The following is an 18,214-nucleotide window of genomic DNA, read 5'->3' on the forward strand; positions in this document are numbered from 1 at the left end:
CTCTTGTTTAGGTGTTTTCCACCCTCTGCCCAGAGGGAATTAATGCTTAGCTTAGTCAGAGGGAAACACAAGGATGGAATCAGATGGGTTTGTGGCCTTGAACTGACAAGCCAAGTAAATGATGCTGATTGATCCTGAAAGGCTCAGCTGTGAGGAAGCCAGGAAAGGGTTTGCTCTTCACCTTTTAACTGCAACTGTTCCCCACTTCTGGGTGCTTCCAGCGTGCTCAGGAAGGTCAGAACTGTAAGGGCAGCCTTTGGAAGTTATTCTGAGCAATTGGCTGTGAAAACAGGGATGTTATTTATTCTCCTTGCTAAAATTATTTGTGCAGAGAGCTCGGCTGTGTCCTGCCAGCCAGCTCTGCTGGTCCTCAACTGCATATTAAAGTAAAAGAATTAAAGCAACTGATTTGGGAGAACCTCTCCTCGGGAAGAAAACCAGGAATAAAGGCAGAAGTGTGTCTGTACTGATCTCCTCTGAAGCACCATTTCCAAACAGGGGCCTGTATTGGTGAAAGCTAACTGCTTTTAATCTATTGTAAAGCTGCACTGTTAGGAAAAACCTCCTGGCTGAATTATGCATTCACTTCTGTTTAACCAGCAAATCCATCAGAGGCACGGAGGCCACGGGAAAGATCTTCATTTCATTGGGGATAAAAGGGAGCCGGGGCTGGAACACCAAGAATACGTGTCAGAGGCTGAACAGAGCTAAGTTAGGGGGATCAAATTAAGGCATTCAAAGAAATGGGAAATGATTCCAAGGCCAAAGGAAGGCTCTTGTGAAAATATGATATCTCTGGTGGCCCATCCACTGTTGTGCAGCCGCTATTCTAAATTACCCAGTTTTTGGGAGCAGGGCCCACTGCTTGGTTTGGACTTGGATAAAGCACATCTTTTATTTTACCCACCTTCACTTTTTTAATAAAGGCCAGGAACTTCCCAAGTTCAATGGTGATGCCTCTACCAACAAAAATGAGCGTTCCAAGCACATTTTGGAAACTCTCATTTAGAAATACGAGCCGTAAGTGCCTGTGAGTTTAGAGAGAAGGCAGCACGGGTTCTGTGGGCAGGCACTTTATGAGGTGAGTCCTGAGCATTCTGTGACCCTGCAGTCAGTGCAGCTCAAAATCTTTTCTCTTTGTTAAAGAGAATGCTCAAACCCATTAGTTAATTCAAGCTGAATAAACTCTGTGCTGTGCCAAATGCTATAAAAGGGAATATTGAATTGTTCCTTGGAAAGGCCCCTAGGATCTGTCGTGTCTATTCAGTACTTCTGCACTAAGATGCAGATATGCTCCTGTGTCTGCATGAACCACCCCAATCTGAGGTTTGTTCCGTGTGAGCAAGTAAGAACACGAGCCTGATGCTTCCTCAGATGGCAGCACTTGGTGAATGCAGCGCTTGTGACCTGCAAAGTCCTGCAGTTTGGAGTCAGTCTGATGGGAATCCATTTACTGGGGGTTGTGAGGTCCCTGCAGCAGCTCAGAGGAACCCATTGCCCTTGGAATCAGCTCAGCCATGTGTGATTTCAGTGTTGCACAAGGGAAGGTGAACATACCAGAAACCAGGCAGGGAAAAAGAGAGATCCCTGGAATGCTGCAGTGTCAGAGTGTTCCAGCACTGGGCAGGGAGCAGCAGGGTCTGCTGGGAAGGTCAGAGAGCAGATTGGCCAGGCTGTCGTCTCTCACCAGTTACAATGTGGTGAATGGCTGGAAGAGGGGCCCAAGCAACATCCCAGGGCACACACAGGAAGGCAGATCTGGCAGAGGCTGTTCCTGTCAGAAGCAGTGAAGCAGGAGCAGATTGAGATGTCTGTGCCAAAGGCAAACAGGGAACGCAGAGGGTGTGGCTGTACCCAGGGGTGGATATTCCAAAGGTGGATATTCCCACCTGTGGCACTCACAGGGCCCTGTCGTGTAAGCTGTTTGTCCAACAAACCCATCTGGGCTCAGTTCTCCTCCTCAGACCCGTGTTCTGCTCAGCCTGAGTAAGCTGGACAGGAGGGCACAAGTTTTCCTGCAGAGCAAACCCTGGGAACAATAAGCAGCAGGTCTTTGTTGACGGGCAGCAGTGCAGAGGCACTGGCACTTCCATGGGCTTGGAGCTGTTCCACTGGGAGGGAACAGTCGCTCTCCAGTCCAGCAGATCATTCCTAGGCATAGCTGGGGTGACATTTGACAGCTTTCTCCATCTTTAATTTATGCTGCCTGTATTCAGGGAGGGAAAGATCAGCCAGGGAGACCTTCCTGCCACTGGAATAGCAGGGCCTGTTATTTCTCTTTGTGCTTTTGGAAACTCCGTGCTCCTTTCTGTGAGTGTGAGTGTGACTGTGTGTTACCTTTATGTAACCCAGGTAATATTTCAGCAGCTTTTCAATGGACAATGGTGCTGTCAAGGACCGTGGGGCTGCTTCTCACATTATATTGCTAAGCAACATACAATGCAGCAGCATGATCCCTTCCTGCACTTGGGAAGAAGTCAAGCTCCAGTATTCAGGGAAATCGTTCTGATCCACTTTTCAGTCACACAAGATTTCGGCACATAAAGATTTGTATTAATAGTAACAAAATTGCACAAAAATGTGACTTTAATTCCTGAGTGCTAAATATATATATATATATATATATTAATATTTTTTTGTTAACTAACCCCAGAGAAGTTGGTCTTTGCCATTTTGAGGTTGTGTAGCTTTCACTGCAAAGCATCAGTTAAGTAAAATGCTTCAACTCTGAGGCAGGTTTTGTTTGCTTACCTGCTTAAAATTACCTTTGTGCTTGAATACCTCTCTCAGCAGGGACCAGCTTGAGGGCAGGGCGAGGATGTCACACCTCTGTTCACATCAGCACAGATATTTTCATAACATCCACCTGAAATGCAAACTATAATATTTGATGAGGTGCACCCTCAGTTCTCCCATTTACTCCAAACTCCTCTATTTAAAGCCAAGTTAATTATGAATTTGAAAAAAAATCTGATCACTTTGTAAATTCACATCTGACATTTCAGAGTGGAGATCACTTTTGGCAGCCAATCTCATCTCTATAGAAACAGATGCAGATTTCAGTTCCCTTTCTGTTTATACTGATATCTAAAATAATGCAGCAGGGCCGGCTCTCTGATGTGAACCCCCTTTGGAGGGGTCTCTCCAAAGTGTCTCAGCAGACCAGGAGAGGAGAATTCTGGCCTTTGCAGGTTTGATAAAGCCTTTGCTGTGAGTTGTTTCTCTGGTTTTCAGCAGCATTAACACCAGGCTCTGTCTCAGGATGCAAAACTTCCACGTTGTGGCCATCAACGACTGTTCCAACATTTCACCCCCAGCATCAACCCCTGGGATAGGGATCAAAGGGGACTCGGTCTTGTTCATCTGGTACTGTAAAGGGTTGGAGCAGGAGGTCAAAATGAGTGTTTTTTGCAGTACTGAAACCCCGAGCTGTGTCAGACTGAGCAGGGATGTGGGCCTGGAATGACTGAGGGGGGCCTGCTGAGAACAGGCGGGCTGAGGATGGGAGGGGAGGATTCGGGACCCTGAGGAGCTGCTCCTTAGGGAAAAGCTGGTTCCACACAGAGCTGGTGTCCCTGGCTGGGGGGGGGGGGATCTGAGGGAGCTCCATTCTGTTCCCATGGCTTCGTTTCAAAAGGGGAAACCAAAGTTTGGGAAGGCGTGTCCCTCTGGAAGGCACTCAGCTCTCCAGGTGGCACTGGGAGAACACTTGGAGGACAATAACAGCGTGCAGGGGGGGAGGCAGAGCCCAGCCTGGGAGAAATGGTCCTCCCTGGAACAAGAGCAGAGTAAACAGATTGGCTGATAGTGCTGAATACCAGGCAGTTTCCTTTTAAATTAGCAGATGGGGAGGGAAAGGAATATAAAAGGAAGTAAGAGAAAAAAAAGAAGCTAATGATGAATGTGGAAGGGAACAAAAATGTTGCCAAGACATCACGAGAGAATGAAGAATTGATGAAGAAAGGGAAATTAAATTGGTGCTTGATATGGGAGCTCAAAGAGCTTTAAACCCCCTGCTCCAGTGTCTGAGGGGCACTTCCTATAACCCTGGGACACACTATTTACTGCCATACCCCTTGTGACTGCAGAACTGGACACAGGGAGGGTTTTGTGACGATGGCACAGACCCACAGAGGGGATCTCACACCCTGTGCAGGCTGAAGGGCATTTCCAGGCATCAGGCACAGCCACTTTCATCTGACACTAAAATTATTCTATCGAGTGATGGGAACTGATTATAGAAATTTGTTGTATCTCCTTGTCAGAATCAGAAGGCAAACGAGGACGCTGCTCAATCAGATAAAAGTAGGCTGCCAAAAAGGAGGAGGAAAAAAAAGTGCTTTTAATTCTTCCAACTATTGTAATAATTTCGGCTTCTCTCGGAAGACTGGAGATCCGATAGGGATGATATTGCACAGGCAAGGGAGGACACACATGTCTGAACAGTCATAGGATCAGCAACTGAATCTAAAACTGCAGCAAGTCAGACTTGATACAGAACATTGGTAGGTTTGGGAAGAGGTGAACAGCTTGTCTGGGGGCTCTGGAAGGAGAGGAACACTGCCTAACATGCTGTAAGTAAATTTTAGTTCTGTTTTACCTTCATCTGTGCTAAGAAGTATTTCAGGGTAAATGGAAGAAGTGTCTGAGATTGGCCCCTGAGGGCCAGTCTGTGGTGGATCCATGACCCAAGTGGTGTGATTGCTCATTCCTGTTCCAGAGTCCCAACAGCCTTGGAGGGTTCCCAGCACAACAGCTTTGTTCAGGGGCCTCAACATTGTCTGGAGTTTTGTCTTCTTTCTAAGTGTCACGTATTTCTGGAGAGAAAATGGAAAGGAGACCATATTTTCATGCAGTATTTCCGTGTTTTATTAATGATACATTGGTATTGCACCTGTTGCTGTTGGATTCCCTTCCCCTAACCTGGTTTCAAAGAGGAATCCATTCCCTAGGGCTGTCCATCCATCCACTGAGGAAGTGCACTCAGATCCCTGTGGGTCTGGGATGTGAGGAAAAGCTGCTGCAAAGCTTTGCAAAAGAGCTGAGAAAACAGCCAATGCTTCTTGTTCCTGTTTCTAGGAGACAACTGCAGGAACATGGTGAGGAATCTGTGGAGTCAGCTGGGGTGGAATCTGAGCAGACAGCTCAGTAAAGTGGGCACAGAGCTCTGGGTGCTGCAGACCTTTTGTTACCTCTGCCCAGGAGTCACTTTGGTTTTATTTGCCTCCCTTAAACTGCCAGTAGGATTTTACAAATCAGCCCAAGGACACTTTCCTCAGTCTGAAGTGTGCAGTAGCAAGAGGTAATGCCATATTCTGGTGGCCCTGAAAGAATGTCCCGCTGGTATTAATTATTTGGGTCTTTAAAATATTGATTGTTGGCATTTTTCCTGGTAGAGTATTAATTGTGTGCTCCTTTCATAGCTGTAGTTGTGTTTTCTAATTGTAATTACTGTAGAACCTGTAACTCTTAATTTTGCTGTTTTATTCTTTAGAACTTTGTTAATGATTACAAGATTGAGTAGTTTGTGGCAGAGATTTGAGCATCTCCCCAAATGCAGGCTCCTCAGAGGGTGTCTGCCCCCTCACTGCGCATTCCAGAGGGGACACAGCTGAGAGCAGAGGTTTCCATGTGGGCACCTCAGCAGGCAGATCACCCTTGGAGGATTCTTGAGGAGCAGGTTATGCCTTCTCTTCCCCAGACTCGTGTGGCTGGCAGGAGTGTTTTTGCATGGACTGCTCTGCAGCTGGGGCCTCCTGAAGATGCCAGGGATATTTATTTGAGTTTACCAAATTAAAGGTTAGTTTTCTCTCAGGGGGATTCTCCCCTCGAGTACGAGGTAACCAAGGCTGCCTCGTGCCCAGTTTGTGCTCGTGTCACATTCAGGCCCATTTCTGAGAGCTGTGGCTCAGTTCAAGCAGCAGAGCAGCACAAAAGGGCTTTGGCAGGGACTTCTGGAGTCGGATGATCCCTGCACTTGCTGTCCAGGGCAAGATAAGCTGCATGTCAATGGGAACAGCCCCAGCCATGAGCAGTGACTTTGAAAACTTGCCAGGTAAAGCCAAAGGAACAGCGGAGCCGGTTACTGGGTATGAATTGTTATTCAGCCCTCACAAAAGAGGAGGCTTTGACAGCACCCCCAGTAACCTTGGCAAACGGTTTTGTTAAGCAGGTCTGTGCCTCGCTGGCTTTTCAACTCGCAGGCATTCATTACTCCCTCCTCCATACGGAGCTGTGCTCCAGAGGAGGGCTGCGAGGTGGCAGCTGTGGCCTCACGCTGAGCCTTTCCCCGCTCCCCACAGCAGCCGAACAACGGCCCCTGCTCCGCCCTGGGGGAGAGCAGCAACCCTCCCACTGACTGCTGCACACACCCAGCCTGCAGCCTCGCAACAGCTCCTTCTGGGAAATCATCAGGTTGGAAAAGACCTTTGAAGTCATGCAGTCCAACTGCTGGGACAGGGATCTGTCCATCTTCTCACGCAGCGGGGCGCTGCCGGGGTGGCACTCGGGCCGTGGGTGCCCAAGCGTCGTTTTGCAGAGATGTCATTGCTGAATGGCTGGGGTTTTTTAACCTGCTTGTGCTAGAAAAGACTCATTTCAGGGCTGTTAAAACTTTAAATAGCTGGAGATCTTCAGGTTTTTGTAACTCTCAAAGTAAGTCATGTTCATGATAGCCAGGAGGTGCCCTGGACTCCTGGGTCTCTGGGTACTCTGCTTGGTGTGAGCAAGGCCTGATTAATGCTCGTGATGTTTCCAGGCCCTTTGAGACAATATTTCCACTTTCCTGTAGATCTTGAGGCACCTGGTAGAACAGAAAACAGGCTTTCCCTGGACTCTGCTGGCTGTAATCATTGCCACTGCCCACGAAGGAGGAAAACCTGGTCCAAACAGACCATCAAAGGAAATCCTTTGCCCTGAAACAAATCCAAGAGCAGTTTTATCACCACATTTGTACTACTTCACACTTAGGCTTATTGCTCAATCTGGAAAGACTCAATTATGATAAAGGCTCAGTGCTGGTCTGTGGGGCTGGTACCAGACACGTGAGGGGCTTTGCCCAAAGTTTTACAGCAAACTAAAAGCAAGGGTCCTCTTGTTTACAATTTCATGTCACAGTGTAAAATAAACGCCAGTGTGAGTGATGACTCCATCTGTTAGGAGGAGACACAGGAGTTAGGAAGTGGTAGCTACAAATTCCTCCAAAGTCTGACACACTGAGCACAACTGGAGCCTGATTATGAAAGCTGCCGAAGCAAACATCCTACAGCCATCAGGCAATTGGATATTCCTTCTTTTTTTGTCTCCAAACCAGCCACTGGGGGGAATGCAGAGATGCTCTGATTAGACAGAAGCAGAAGACATTTAATTTCCACTTCCTTCCAACAATTTCGAAATTCCTTCCTTGAAGAGTCAGCTTTCCAAAACTCCACATCTTGTGTTCTGCTTAACCTCCTGGGTATTCCAGAGAACATTCTAGCTCTCCTTCTCCTTCCACACTCATTAGTTCAGTGCTCTTGGCTCCTTTCCTAGGATTTGGTCCAGCACAGCCTCTGACCATTCAGCCATTTGACTGCAAATCATTTCCCTCTTCACTTCTGCAGTTTTCCTTTCAGTGCCTGAGCAATTAAAATCCCGAGTGATCAAAGCCCTGGTCTCCCAACTGTCCCTTGCTTTTCAGAACCATGGCAGGAGCTCCTTCGCCTCACTGTGTGAGCTGAGCTCGAACAAAGAGGGGACGACAATTGCACGATTGTTTAGAACGGTGAATGCTGCCTTAGCCAAAATATTGACATCATTCTGACTTGCACATTGAGGATTAATTTTTACCAGGGCTGTAACTACAGATCAGCAAATCATTTGGATGTCATTAAAATCAAATTGGTTGTCAAACAAAGTCATTAAAGTCTAAATAAGTGTTGCCTTTCACTTTCCTGTCTTGGTCTCTTAGATCTTAGCTATTCTGTAGCATTCCTGCATTATTTCTGACTCTCCACAAGGAAAGATTTCACAGGTGTTTATTCTTCCCTGGCTCTAAAATGCCTGTATTATGTATGTGCAGCATCTGTCTCGTGGAAGAATACAAATTGTTTCTGTGTCCATGGTTTGTCCTGACTCAGAGGCTCCTCACAGAGCTGTGGATTCCATTACCACAGCCCTGGTTCCCCAGGCATTTTTAGTCCCCTGTGATGCAGGAAGGCTGTCAGTGAGTCACTCGCTCTATCTTTGTACCCCCACATCCTGGGACACGGGACAGGCAGGTGATACCTGCTCGGGGCTCCTCAGCCCCAGAGCTTCTCCGTGGTGGTGCCAGTCAGGAGCCAACACCCCTCCCATCAGACACCGGTTCCTCCAGCCGGGACGTGACCCGAGCAGGTGGGCACTGACAGGCAGTGCCATGTGCCTGGAGCCACAGAGTGGGTGGTTTTGTGGGGAAGGTGGAAAGAGGGAGGTTTTTTTGTTTTGGCAGGGAGTGGGAGAAGTATTGAAGTTGTAAAGAACACGGGGAGCGTGGGGGAACGGAGGGTTTGCAGCACTGTAATTTCCACCGGGGCAGGGATCTCAGAGCGCTGTTTAACGGGGGCTATGCTTAAAACAAATAGATGGAAATGAGTCTCCCTTCTATTAGTGTGGCCTAATCCTCGGGAACAGTGCTCCAATGTGTTTGCAAGGCACAATTACCAGCGTCCTCTCGAGCTGCTGGTGAATTCCTCCACGCAGAGCTCCGTGTTTTCCAGCCATTCATTTGTCCGCCCACAGCCCGGAGCACCCGGCGTCAACAGGCAGCTCCAAACACTGCTCACAGGGCTCTGGGAACAGGGAGCTGCTGAGCCAGGAGCATTTACCCAGGGGGACCCAAAATAGAAACCCCTGCCTGCCTCAGAGCCCTCTGGCATCAGCCCTGACAGACCCACAATGCACTAAACGTGCTGTAGATGTTTAGAGCAGCTCCTGCCTGCCATTCTGTGGAAAGTGTTCTTTTGAAACAAGGTATGTTTTAGTGCCTTAACTGGAGCCTTTGAATCATAGGTTCCAAGTAAAATGGATCCTGAAGGCTGGATTTGAAGGGTTATTTCAGTGATATGAATTTACCTTTCGGAGGCACAGCTCGGTTTAGAGTTGCACATCGATAGATTATTTTGTTATTCTGGGGACCTGTGTTCATGAGACATGGAATGCTGTTTTGTGGACATGTCTTCAGAGAAAATGAAGCTTTTACTCCTGAGCCAGGTGATGGAGTCTTCTTCCTCAGCCCTTGTGCCATATCATTTATCCAAGAAGTTCAAAGCATGTAAAGCTGGGAGGTTTCAGCCCTTTTGCCGTGAGATAAAATATATTTCAATGTCAATATTATGGAATACCGAGGCACAAAGGAGAGTTATGAGTTAGGTGAGGTGTCAGGGAGGTGGTGGCAGACCCAAGTGGCAGAGTGAAGGTGACCTGACTTGTGATGCCCTGACGTGTCTGTCAGCTGAGCCGGTCCCTGCTGAGACGCTCGGGTGTCATTTACCAGGAGAGTCCAGCACGGCCGGGCTCGTCCTCCAGCTCATTGGCAGGAGCTGTTAAACGCCAGCTTAGCAGCACTCCTGGCTTGGCAGAGCAGGGGAATGCAGGACAAGGTCCCAGCCAAGGGTGCTGCTGCTGCTGCTGCTGCAGCGAGGTGCCCGTGCCCGGTGCAGTCACAGCGCTGCCCCCCAGCCGGGCACGGGCTGGGCTGGGCTGGGCTGGGCTGTTCATCCTGCAAACAGCCTCCTCCCTTTGCCAGGCAGCCCGGGGGACACGAGGGAACGGCAGAGTTTATTATAAACCCAGACTATTGCTGGAGGAGATCCAGGGTTATAAAAGATCGGAGCAGGGGGAGGAGGAGGAGGGGACAGGACACAGTTTGTGTTTGTGCGTGAGGGGGTGCGGGCTGGTGGCTTCCACCGGGCGTTCCCCAAACCCTCGGGACCTTTGGCTGGTTCTGGTGGGATTTTCCGCGGTGCAGAGCGTGCTGTGTCAGAGCCCACTTACTTTTGATTGTCTCAATCATCCTCTGGATGCAGCAGCACGGCTCGGAGAACGCTCGCAGGTCCTGTTCTGAACGAGCTGCGCTCGCTGCCAGCTCAGCCTAGTTACTGCTGGAACTTAGTCTGGGGGATGGGAGAAAAAGGTTGCTGCTACTTTAAATATAATGCATTAAGAGGATGCTGGAAAAAGGCCTGCATGCTGTAATACCCAGCCATCGAGTTGGAAAAGGAGCCAGATGTAATACAAAAGAAGAAACACAGCCTCTTATGGATGCTGCACTAATTCATAAATCAGGTGAATCAGCTTAGGCAACTGCTGTGTTTTTATGCCTCTGCTGCATGGAGAACTGCATGTTGGATGCTTTTATTTGAAGTAATGGAACCAGATAATCCTTTGGACCAGGACAACTCCAATGGTAAGAAGTAGAAAACATAGAAAAGAGAGGGGGAGAAAAAGGATAATGAAAGAGTGTCTGAGTTTCCCATTCCTACTGAAGCACAGGGATAGGCTTGTGTTTGTACTGTCTTCTGCATGGCTAAGTGGAAATGAATGTGGTGATGTGCTTCACATGATCTTAGAAATCCCTCTCGTTCCAGGGGCTGGAGACGAACGTGTAGTTGGCATTGATCTGTGCCCTGGGAGGCAGCAGGGGCCAGGCAGAATTGTCTGTGCAGAGGGAAGGGGGACCCTGCGCTCCCCCTGGTCAGTCTGGGGGGCTCTTTGCCCCCGGGAAAAGGATGTGTAAGTTGGAGCTGTCTGTGCTGTCAAACGGAGCGCTTGGGAACAGACTCTTTATCTGCAGAGAGCTTTCCTCCAGGCACTGCATGAGTAATTTACTTAGGAGGATATATTTAGCTAAGGACCACATAAATTCACCCTGGAATTAAAGTCCACGGTTAAAACTGCAGCTATTCCATGGATTTATAGCATTCCACACGCTGCTGTTCTGCTATCTGCTCTGTTGGAAGGCAGGCAGAAAAGCATAAATTGGGGGGGAAAGTTGTTTGCAATTGCATATCTTATTTCTCTGTTAGTGGAGAGAATTGGCTGCATTGAGGACAACAGATTGTTCCTGTTTATGAAAACAACTTGAGACGGTGGTTTTTCGGACAAATCGATTCTCAGCTCTTTAATATGCATTGGGTACCTTGTGAATACAGTTTGAAATCCACCGAGTACTGCACTTGCTACACAGATAGGAACTAGTTATGTATTTCCCCAGCACATCCTCTGCTGACAGCTAGAGCTTCCAGTGGGACACAAATGCAGTGTTAATGCCACAGGGACCTGAAACTTGTGTGGAAAGAATGTGGTTAAGGGAAGGGAGTAACATTTCAACTAATGTGAACAGTTGACTGGGCAGATAGAAGTGGGCAGCACTGCCTCACTTGGGGCTCTGTGCCATTTGAAATCGAATTTAACATAATCAAGGACAGGTTTCGGGGGTTTCAAAGGATGATATTTCCATGAAAATATTAAGAGAGGAAGATCATGCTTTTTTATTTCATTTTTCTATCTTCTTTCATATGTAGTCATATTAAGTCTTTTTTTAGAAGAACAGCATCTACTTCTCATGTCTTACACCTCCCCTTAGACCACTGAGATGCAGAATTGAATCTTATTTTCCTTAGGGCAGGAAGTTTTAGGGTTACCAGAGAGGTGCATGCACAGTTTGAGCTGATGTTAACAAACATAAAAGCCACTGCTCTTCCCCTTCCCCGCATTAGAATCTGGACTTTGGGAGTCCCAGAGAGGGTCTCGGCTCATAATCTGGGAAATGAGAGATAAATAAGCACTGCTGGTACCAGGGGTCTGAGAAGAACCTTCCCTGGTTCCCCTTCCTAACTTATGTAAATCCCCATCTTCCTTTCAGTGCTTTTTAATTACTTTGATTTAAACGATCTCATTGTAAAACAAACGGGCTGAGCCATTTATCGATCAGAAGGTCAATGGTTTAACTGCAGCACTGCAGGGCTGAGGGCTCAGCTGCTCCTCTCATGCTCCAGGCATCACTGGGCACGAATTCAGGGGATAGAAATGTGCCAGCAAAGGGCTGTTAGGAAAGATTTGCCCCTCTGAGGATGTTCCCTCCTGGGAGCAGCCCCTGGTGCCTCCGAGTGCCCAGCCTGCAGTGAACACTCAGGCAGTTCGTGTTGCCCTCGCTGGGTTGCTCATGAGGCAATCAATCAATGCCTTGGGGAGTGACCACGACTTTAAACTCAAGTGCCTTTTTTTGCCTTCAGGAATGTCAGATCAAACCCCTTTCTCTGGCAGCAGAATGAGATCTGTTCTTTACTGTCTGATCTGTCTGGGAGTCCACGTGTGTTGAACCCGCTCCCTGAACACTCAGCCTCGGTTCCTCCTTCAGTGCTCCCTGCCAGAGCCATCAGCAGTTCATCAGTGACAGAATTTGGGGCAATAATATCCTTTGGGGTTGCTCTCTTTTGCCTCCTACAGCCCTTCCATTTGCTGACGAGGTGCACACGTCAGCTGGCAGGACGTCGGTGGAATATTCAAGGCTGGGAAGCCGTGTCTCGCTTCTTAGCACGTTTCTTGAGTTTTCCCCATCAAATTGGGCTGCCAGGTTTTCATGGAGAGGCCTCCCAGATTGGTTATTGCTTGGAACTGGAGCAGGGAATGACCCCTCATTTATGTGGGGTGAGATGAGATTTAAGCTGTGTTAGTTGTCTCGAAGGAGTGAAATCCCAGCCCGTGGGTGCAAAGCTTGTTGGATTTTTCTCTGTGGCTCTTCACTGAGCTGCAGTTTTTTGGCTGCTTGGAACACAAGCTTGACTGGCTGCTCTCCATTTTGGGATTTGGGAAAGGAGATAGGAGTTCTGTAACTTTTCTGCATGTGTGGCTGGGCTAAAGACTCACAGAAAGCTACAGGTTCTCATGTGGATTTTTAAAAATCATTAAAACACCCACTTTCTCCCCCTACCCCCACTATTTTCTTTCCATTCTCCAAAATGCAGGAATATAAAGAAAGATTATTGTCGTTTGGTGCTGTCTCACAGCTCTGGCTTTCTGAAGTGTTCTTTTCAATGTGCTGGCATGGCTTTACTTCATTCTTTTCACAAAAAAAAAAAAAAAAAAAGGAAAAAAAAAATCTTGGAAGAAAAGTGCTGAAGAATGTGCTGATTCCAAAACCATAACCCTAAATTACCCATTTCAGAGGGATGACATATCAGAGCTACAGATTTCTCTACTATAGCCACTTGCAGCTACAAGAATAAAAGACAGCTCAGCAGCTTTCTGCAAGCTGGTGAAGATTTATAAGATATTTTATTTGTGTACAAACTCTGGAGTACCAAATATCTCTGAATTATTCACTCATTGTGTCTCCTAATTGCTCAGATCTCAGTTTATACAACTCTAGTCAACACTGGAACCACCTCTGAGCTTATTTCTTTTCTGTGTCCTGACAATATTCCTTTGTGATTCAGTTGTTAATCCTTTAAGAGCACAAGATTTTTTCTTAGACAACCTTTTGAAGAACCCTGCAGACCAGATCCCAGCTGCTGGGTTTAGTGGAATCGTGTTCCCCACACAATAGGTGTGAATCACAGATGCACATTTTGTGCCACAAAGCAGTGAAATCAAGCCATTGTGCTTTAATAACACAATAATTACAGCGTATTTTCTTCAGTCTCTGACATGCACAGTGAACCAGGTGAATTACTTGGATGACAGCCAGCCTTGAACTTTGTGTGCTGCTGGTAATTTAGATTCTTCCAGCGCTGTTCCAGGGCAGCAGTGACATCCTGGCCCCAGTGACACCACAGTGTGCATTAAAATCACACTTGCTGGAGAGGAAAAGAGAAGCGAGGAGTGGGAAAACAGAGCGTTTTTGGTAGATTGGATGTGGTTTGTTAGCAGAGCTGTGTGGGAAGGCTCCAGGGGAACGGGAGACCAAGGATTCAGCAGATTGCTCTGTAGTGATTTGTGGATGCATCCCACAATTTCCAGGTTGGGAATTAATTGTGGATAACTGTTCCATGCGGTCACTCCCTGCTGAAGTCTTTAGAAGAGGGTAGAGCCAACCAATAAACGAGCACCCCACTGGATGATGAGCACACAACAAGGTAGATCCATCCATCTGGGATCCTGAGGGAACAGTCAGGGACTGGAATGTTACCATCCAGGCTTGGAGGTGCTGGAAAGAGTCACAGCAGTGTCTTCATGCTTTGGAATAAAGAAGAGGGTCTTTTCACAGTCAGGCAACCCAAGGCCTCTTTTTTATTCCTTGTAAAAGAGAGGAACTTCAGAGCAGAGCGTTGTGAGGGAACCTCCCAGACCCATCCCTACAGGACAACACCACCCCCAGTCCCTCCCAGAACTGTCTCCAGCATCAGCCCAGCTGGGAGGTGAATGCAGTGTGACTGAAGGGGATGGACGAGTGCACACACAGGGGATCTCAGGGGAGCAGGGATGGCGAGGAATTCAAAGCAGCCATCTGATGAATCGAGGTGTTTACAGGTCAGAAGCTTTTAAAGGTCATGAGACTGTGGTGGCAGACAGCAGAAACTGGAGGAGCCACAGAAGGAAGTGCCAGTTGTCACTGAGATCTGAGACCCCCACTTGGACTCGCTCAGCCCCAGCCACTCCCCTGCTGACCAGGAGGTTTGCCCAGGAGGCCTCAGTGCGCAGCCGGGGTTATCCCACGGGATAATATCCACATGTGCTCCCTCCCTGAGCGTCTCCAAGGAGCCAGCACATGGAAGAGCTGGAATTGCCAAGCATTCCTGCCGCTGGCCCGGGCTGGGAGGCCCAGCAGATGCCTCGCTCAGTGACTCAATGATTTTGGCTGCTGTGCAGCTCAGTGCAGGATCACAAAACACCTGCCAAGATGAAGCTGCAAGAAACGTTTGTTTTCCTCACGGGTCTGGAGATGCCTCGAGTTTTGTTGGACACCTTTAAAGGCTTCTCTGGCTGTAGCTGGAGGTTGGTGGGCAGCTGTTGCTGATGGAATAACACGGGCCCTTGTTCTTTGTGCTGGAGCTTTGTGTGAGGGTTTGTTTGCTTAACGTTGGTGGGCACGGGCTGGCTGATGGAGCAAAACAATGCCCCTGGAGGTGGGTCCTGCCCTTAATCCTCGGGAGAAATCCTGAGATTTGGTGTTTCCAAAGTAGGAAAGCAAGCTGCAGAGTTCCTTCATTTGCTCTGGGATGAGGGGAAAAAAAAAATTGCCTTATAGTAATAATAGTGAAAGTTAGAGCAGAGTTTTATTTTATTGTCTCCACAACCGGCTCTCTGTTTGCAGAACTCAGTCAGAGCAGTACTCATGGCGGGGGGGAACATCCCTGAAGAGCTTTTCACAGCCCATGTGTCAGACAGGAATGCGAAGGATCAATTTACAACCGCAGACAAAGATCTGAAAATGTCCAAGGGGACCTGGGGGAATGTTTCTCACCCCAGATAGTGGCAGGGATTTCACCGAGCCCGCCTGCCTGCCCGCAGCCCGTCTGCAGCTCAACCACAGCGGGCTGGGAGTGCGGGGGGGAGCAGGGAGAGCCAAGGAGGGTATTCCAGGGAGAATCCTGCCGCTGTGCACGTTTCCATCAGTAACTTGCTTTGTTCAGCACACCGACCTTTGCTGCTGGGCTGCAGCCGTCAGATAAAACCAGGCACTGACCGAGGAGCTGTGTCTGAAAGTTCTCTGCGGATGGGCCGGTCCGAGAGCTACACAAAGCAGTTGGAAGTAGTTTTCCAGCTCTGTTTTTTGAGTGATGATTATACTTCCCCTGAAAGTTGGTAGTCATTTTTAGGTCATTTATTCATACATGCATTTGTGCTATTGCAATTTAAAGTTTCCTGTTAAACTTCAGGCGAAACCAGAGGATGCATTAATCTGTTTAGGAGAGACACCTTTGAAATGAACCTTTCTCCTCTTCGTATCATTTGCAACAGGATCTCTAAAGTCAGACCTTAATCTTAGAAACTGGTGTGTTTATTCAGCAGGAGAGGGCAGGAGGGGTTTCTCTGAGTTGTCTGGAGGAGCACACACACAGCTCATCCCTTTTTTGGCTCTTACAAACGTTTGTTATTTTTAAGACTGGGGAAAAAAAATATTTAATTGTTGTGACTTCTAACACGAGATGAAGTTGATCACAGAAACTTAAGATCCAGGACATTTGGGGGATTTGGGGGCAAAAAGCAGGTGCACTGAGCTGAAAGCAGCGCTCAGTCCCGAGCTGCTGACCCGCCTGCCGGTGCCTCTGCCGAGCTGAGAGAGCCAGGTTTTCTTTCCCTGCTTATTCATTTTCTGAGTCATTCATCTTGTGCTATAGCTATTGAAAAGTGTAACAGAGTCTGGGAAGCGCTTGGCTTTTGAGTGCTGCCTCCTGATTGGGCTGGGGAATGCTGCTGTTCGGGAATAATGTGTGAATACCATCTGCTCCCAGAGCCGCCAGTGGATTCTGCTCCAGAGGCACCTTCAGCCAGGACTGCGGGCAAGGGGAGCAGTTTGCTCTCCCTCCTTCTGATCCAAACTTTGAGTCGTGGCTGGATTTCCTTTCTGTTTTCCCTGCTGAACTTTTTGTGTGCTTGGCTCGGGGGGCCGAGGTGCTTCTCCCGTGGGTTTCGGGGTTGTTTTGCCTTCCTTTCTCTCCCTGCGTGGGATTCCTGCCGGGGCTCAGCATGTACAGCAAGCCGGGGGATAAATCAGGGACTTGTGCAGCTGTTTATTGCAGCACGAGAGTCCCCATGGAATGTCTGAGCTGCTCTGAGAAACTGCCCCCAAAGATCTGACCTGCTCCTACAAAGGTAAGCAGAGAAGGACTTTGGAATTTCGGGGCTGACTTTTTTTGCTGGCGTTTGTTTTGTTGGGAATGAACGTGTGTCTCCTTTGCACAGTTGCCTCGTAGCAGAGCCTGGGTTTGATCAAAGACTGGGGTTTGTCTGAATTTCTTTATTGAGCAGAGCTGGAACAATGATTGTCTTTCGCTCTTTTGTGTAGAGATTGTTTTACAATGGGTCTGAACACAAACTTTGTGCGGTGTGAGTGTGCTCCTAATTCAGCTCAGCAGCTCTTTCTCGGGTTTGCATCTTTAGGAAGAGAACTCTCCCAACTCTCCTTTCCCTGCTTGTGGGATCCCTTTCTCAGCCTGTTATCTCAGACCAAACACAGCCAGTTTCCAGCAGTCTGGATTTCCACTCGTAGAAGACAAGAGGCAGTTTGTGAGCCCCTGAAATGCTGCTCACAGTGAGCTGCTGGGGCAGCCTCAGCCACTGGAGACAAAACTGGAGCCGTTCCCTCACCCTCTCAACGGGCCTGGCACAACCTGCCTGTGGCCACCACTGTCTGTGAGCACACCCTGAACTTTTGGAGGGGACTCTGATAATACAGTTACAAGGATTTTCTGAAGGTTACATTCAGTCAGACTCCTCTGTCCTCACAGGGCAAAGTTGGCCAGGGGAGGACGGGAAATGTTGATGTGTTGCAGAATCTCAGCCCTCCTTCCTGCGTCAGGTTATTCCATTTCCTGGGGTCTGTTCCAGGCAGAAATCTGCAAAGCCCATTTCCAAGGCTTTGCTGAAGGTTCATTGTAATTTATTTTTGGGCAGATACCTGATTTTTGGCTTCCTCTTTTGTGTTGGTGTGCTAATTGTGTGTAGTAAACATGTGAGTTGCATGTACTTCTAGGAGAAATGTTTAGGACCTGTAATTAAGGGAACAGGGCATTGATGTGACTGACACTTGACCCAACCCAAACTTTTCAGATTGAATCCATTTTAGATAAACAAGAGGAGGTCTTACATCTCCTGTGCTTTCTTGCACTCAGGCCTGGGGAGCAAATGTTCTGTAATAGAGAGAGGAGCTGTTGCTGTCTGCAGTGTCACTGAAAAATTACCAGTGAGACATCTTTTCACTTAGTCATTTGTCTGGCAAGATGCCAGATCATCAAAAGCGACTCCTTTAATGAGGAGAAGATTTCCTTTGCTGAAGCCTGAATCAGGAAAGCTGTGGCAGCCAGGGGAGGGATCAGGAGCTGCGATTCCATCATCCTCGTGGGTGCCTCCCAGCTCAGGGTGTTCCGTGGTTCTGGGGAGGAACAGCTGGATCACACCCAGGGGCAGCACCAGGATGGTCCCTGAGCTCACTGGGAATATGGGATATGTGGATCTGTAGATTAAGGTCTGGCCTGGTGCAAGCCAAGTATCTCACTGTATGGCTGCTTAAAAAAGCCTTGAAAAGCCATGCATG

At 48.2% G+C, this 18,214-nt stretch overlaps 1 protein-coding gene across 7 annotated transcripts in view; it reads left to right on the forward strand.

Moving 5' to 3' along the window:
• DAB2IP (DAB2 interacting protein) overlaps positions 1–18,214 on the forward strand; it is a 180,634-nt gene that overhangs the window by 8,917 nt on the left and 153,503 nt on the right. Inside the window, exon 1 of one of the 7 annotated variants that reach the window (XM_027885873.1) lies at positions 9,869–10,302. The exons of 1 other annotated variant lie outside the window; for it this stretch is intronic. In XM_027885873.1, coding sequence (XP_027741674.1) covers positions 10,185–10,302 — 118 coding nt within the window. In that variant the 5' untranslated portion in view covers positions 9,869–10,184. Of the gene's footprint in view, positions 1–9,868; positions 10,424–18,214 lie in introns of those variants that run through there. 5 more of the 7 variants (XM_027885869.1, XM_027885868.1, XM_027885867.1 and 2 more) reach the window with 5 other exon arrangements.

This window comes from Empidonax traillii, unplaced genomic scaffold (genome assembly GCF_003031625.1).
Source record: "Empidonax traillii isolate 1590-97213 ecotype Southwest subspecies unplaced genomic scaffold, ASM303162v1 scaffold174:size915687, whole genome shotgun sequence".
In the NCBI taxonomy this organism is placed as follows: Eukaryota; Metazoa; Chordata; class Aves; order Passeriformes; family Tyrannidae; genus Empidonax; species Empidonax traillii.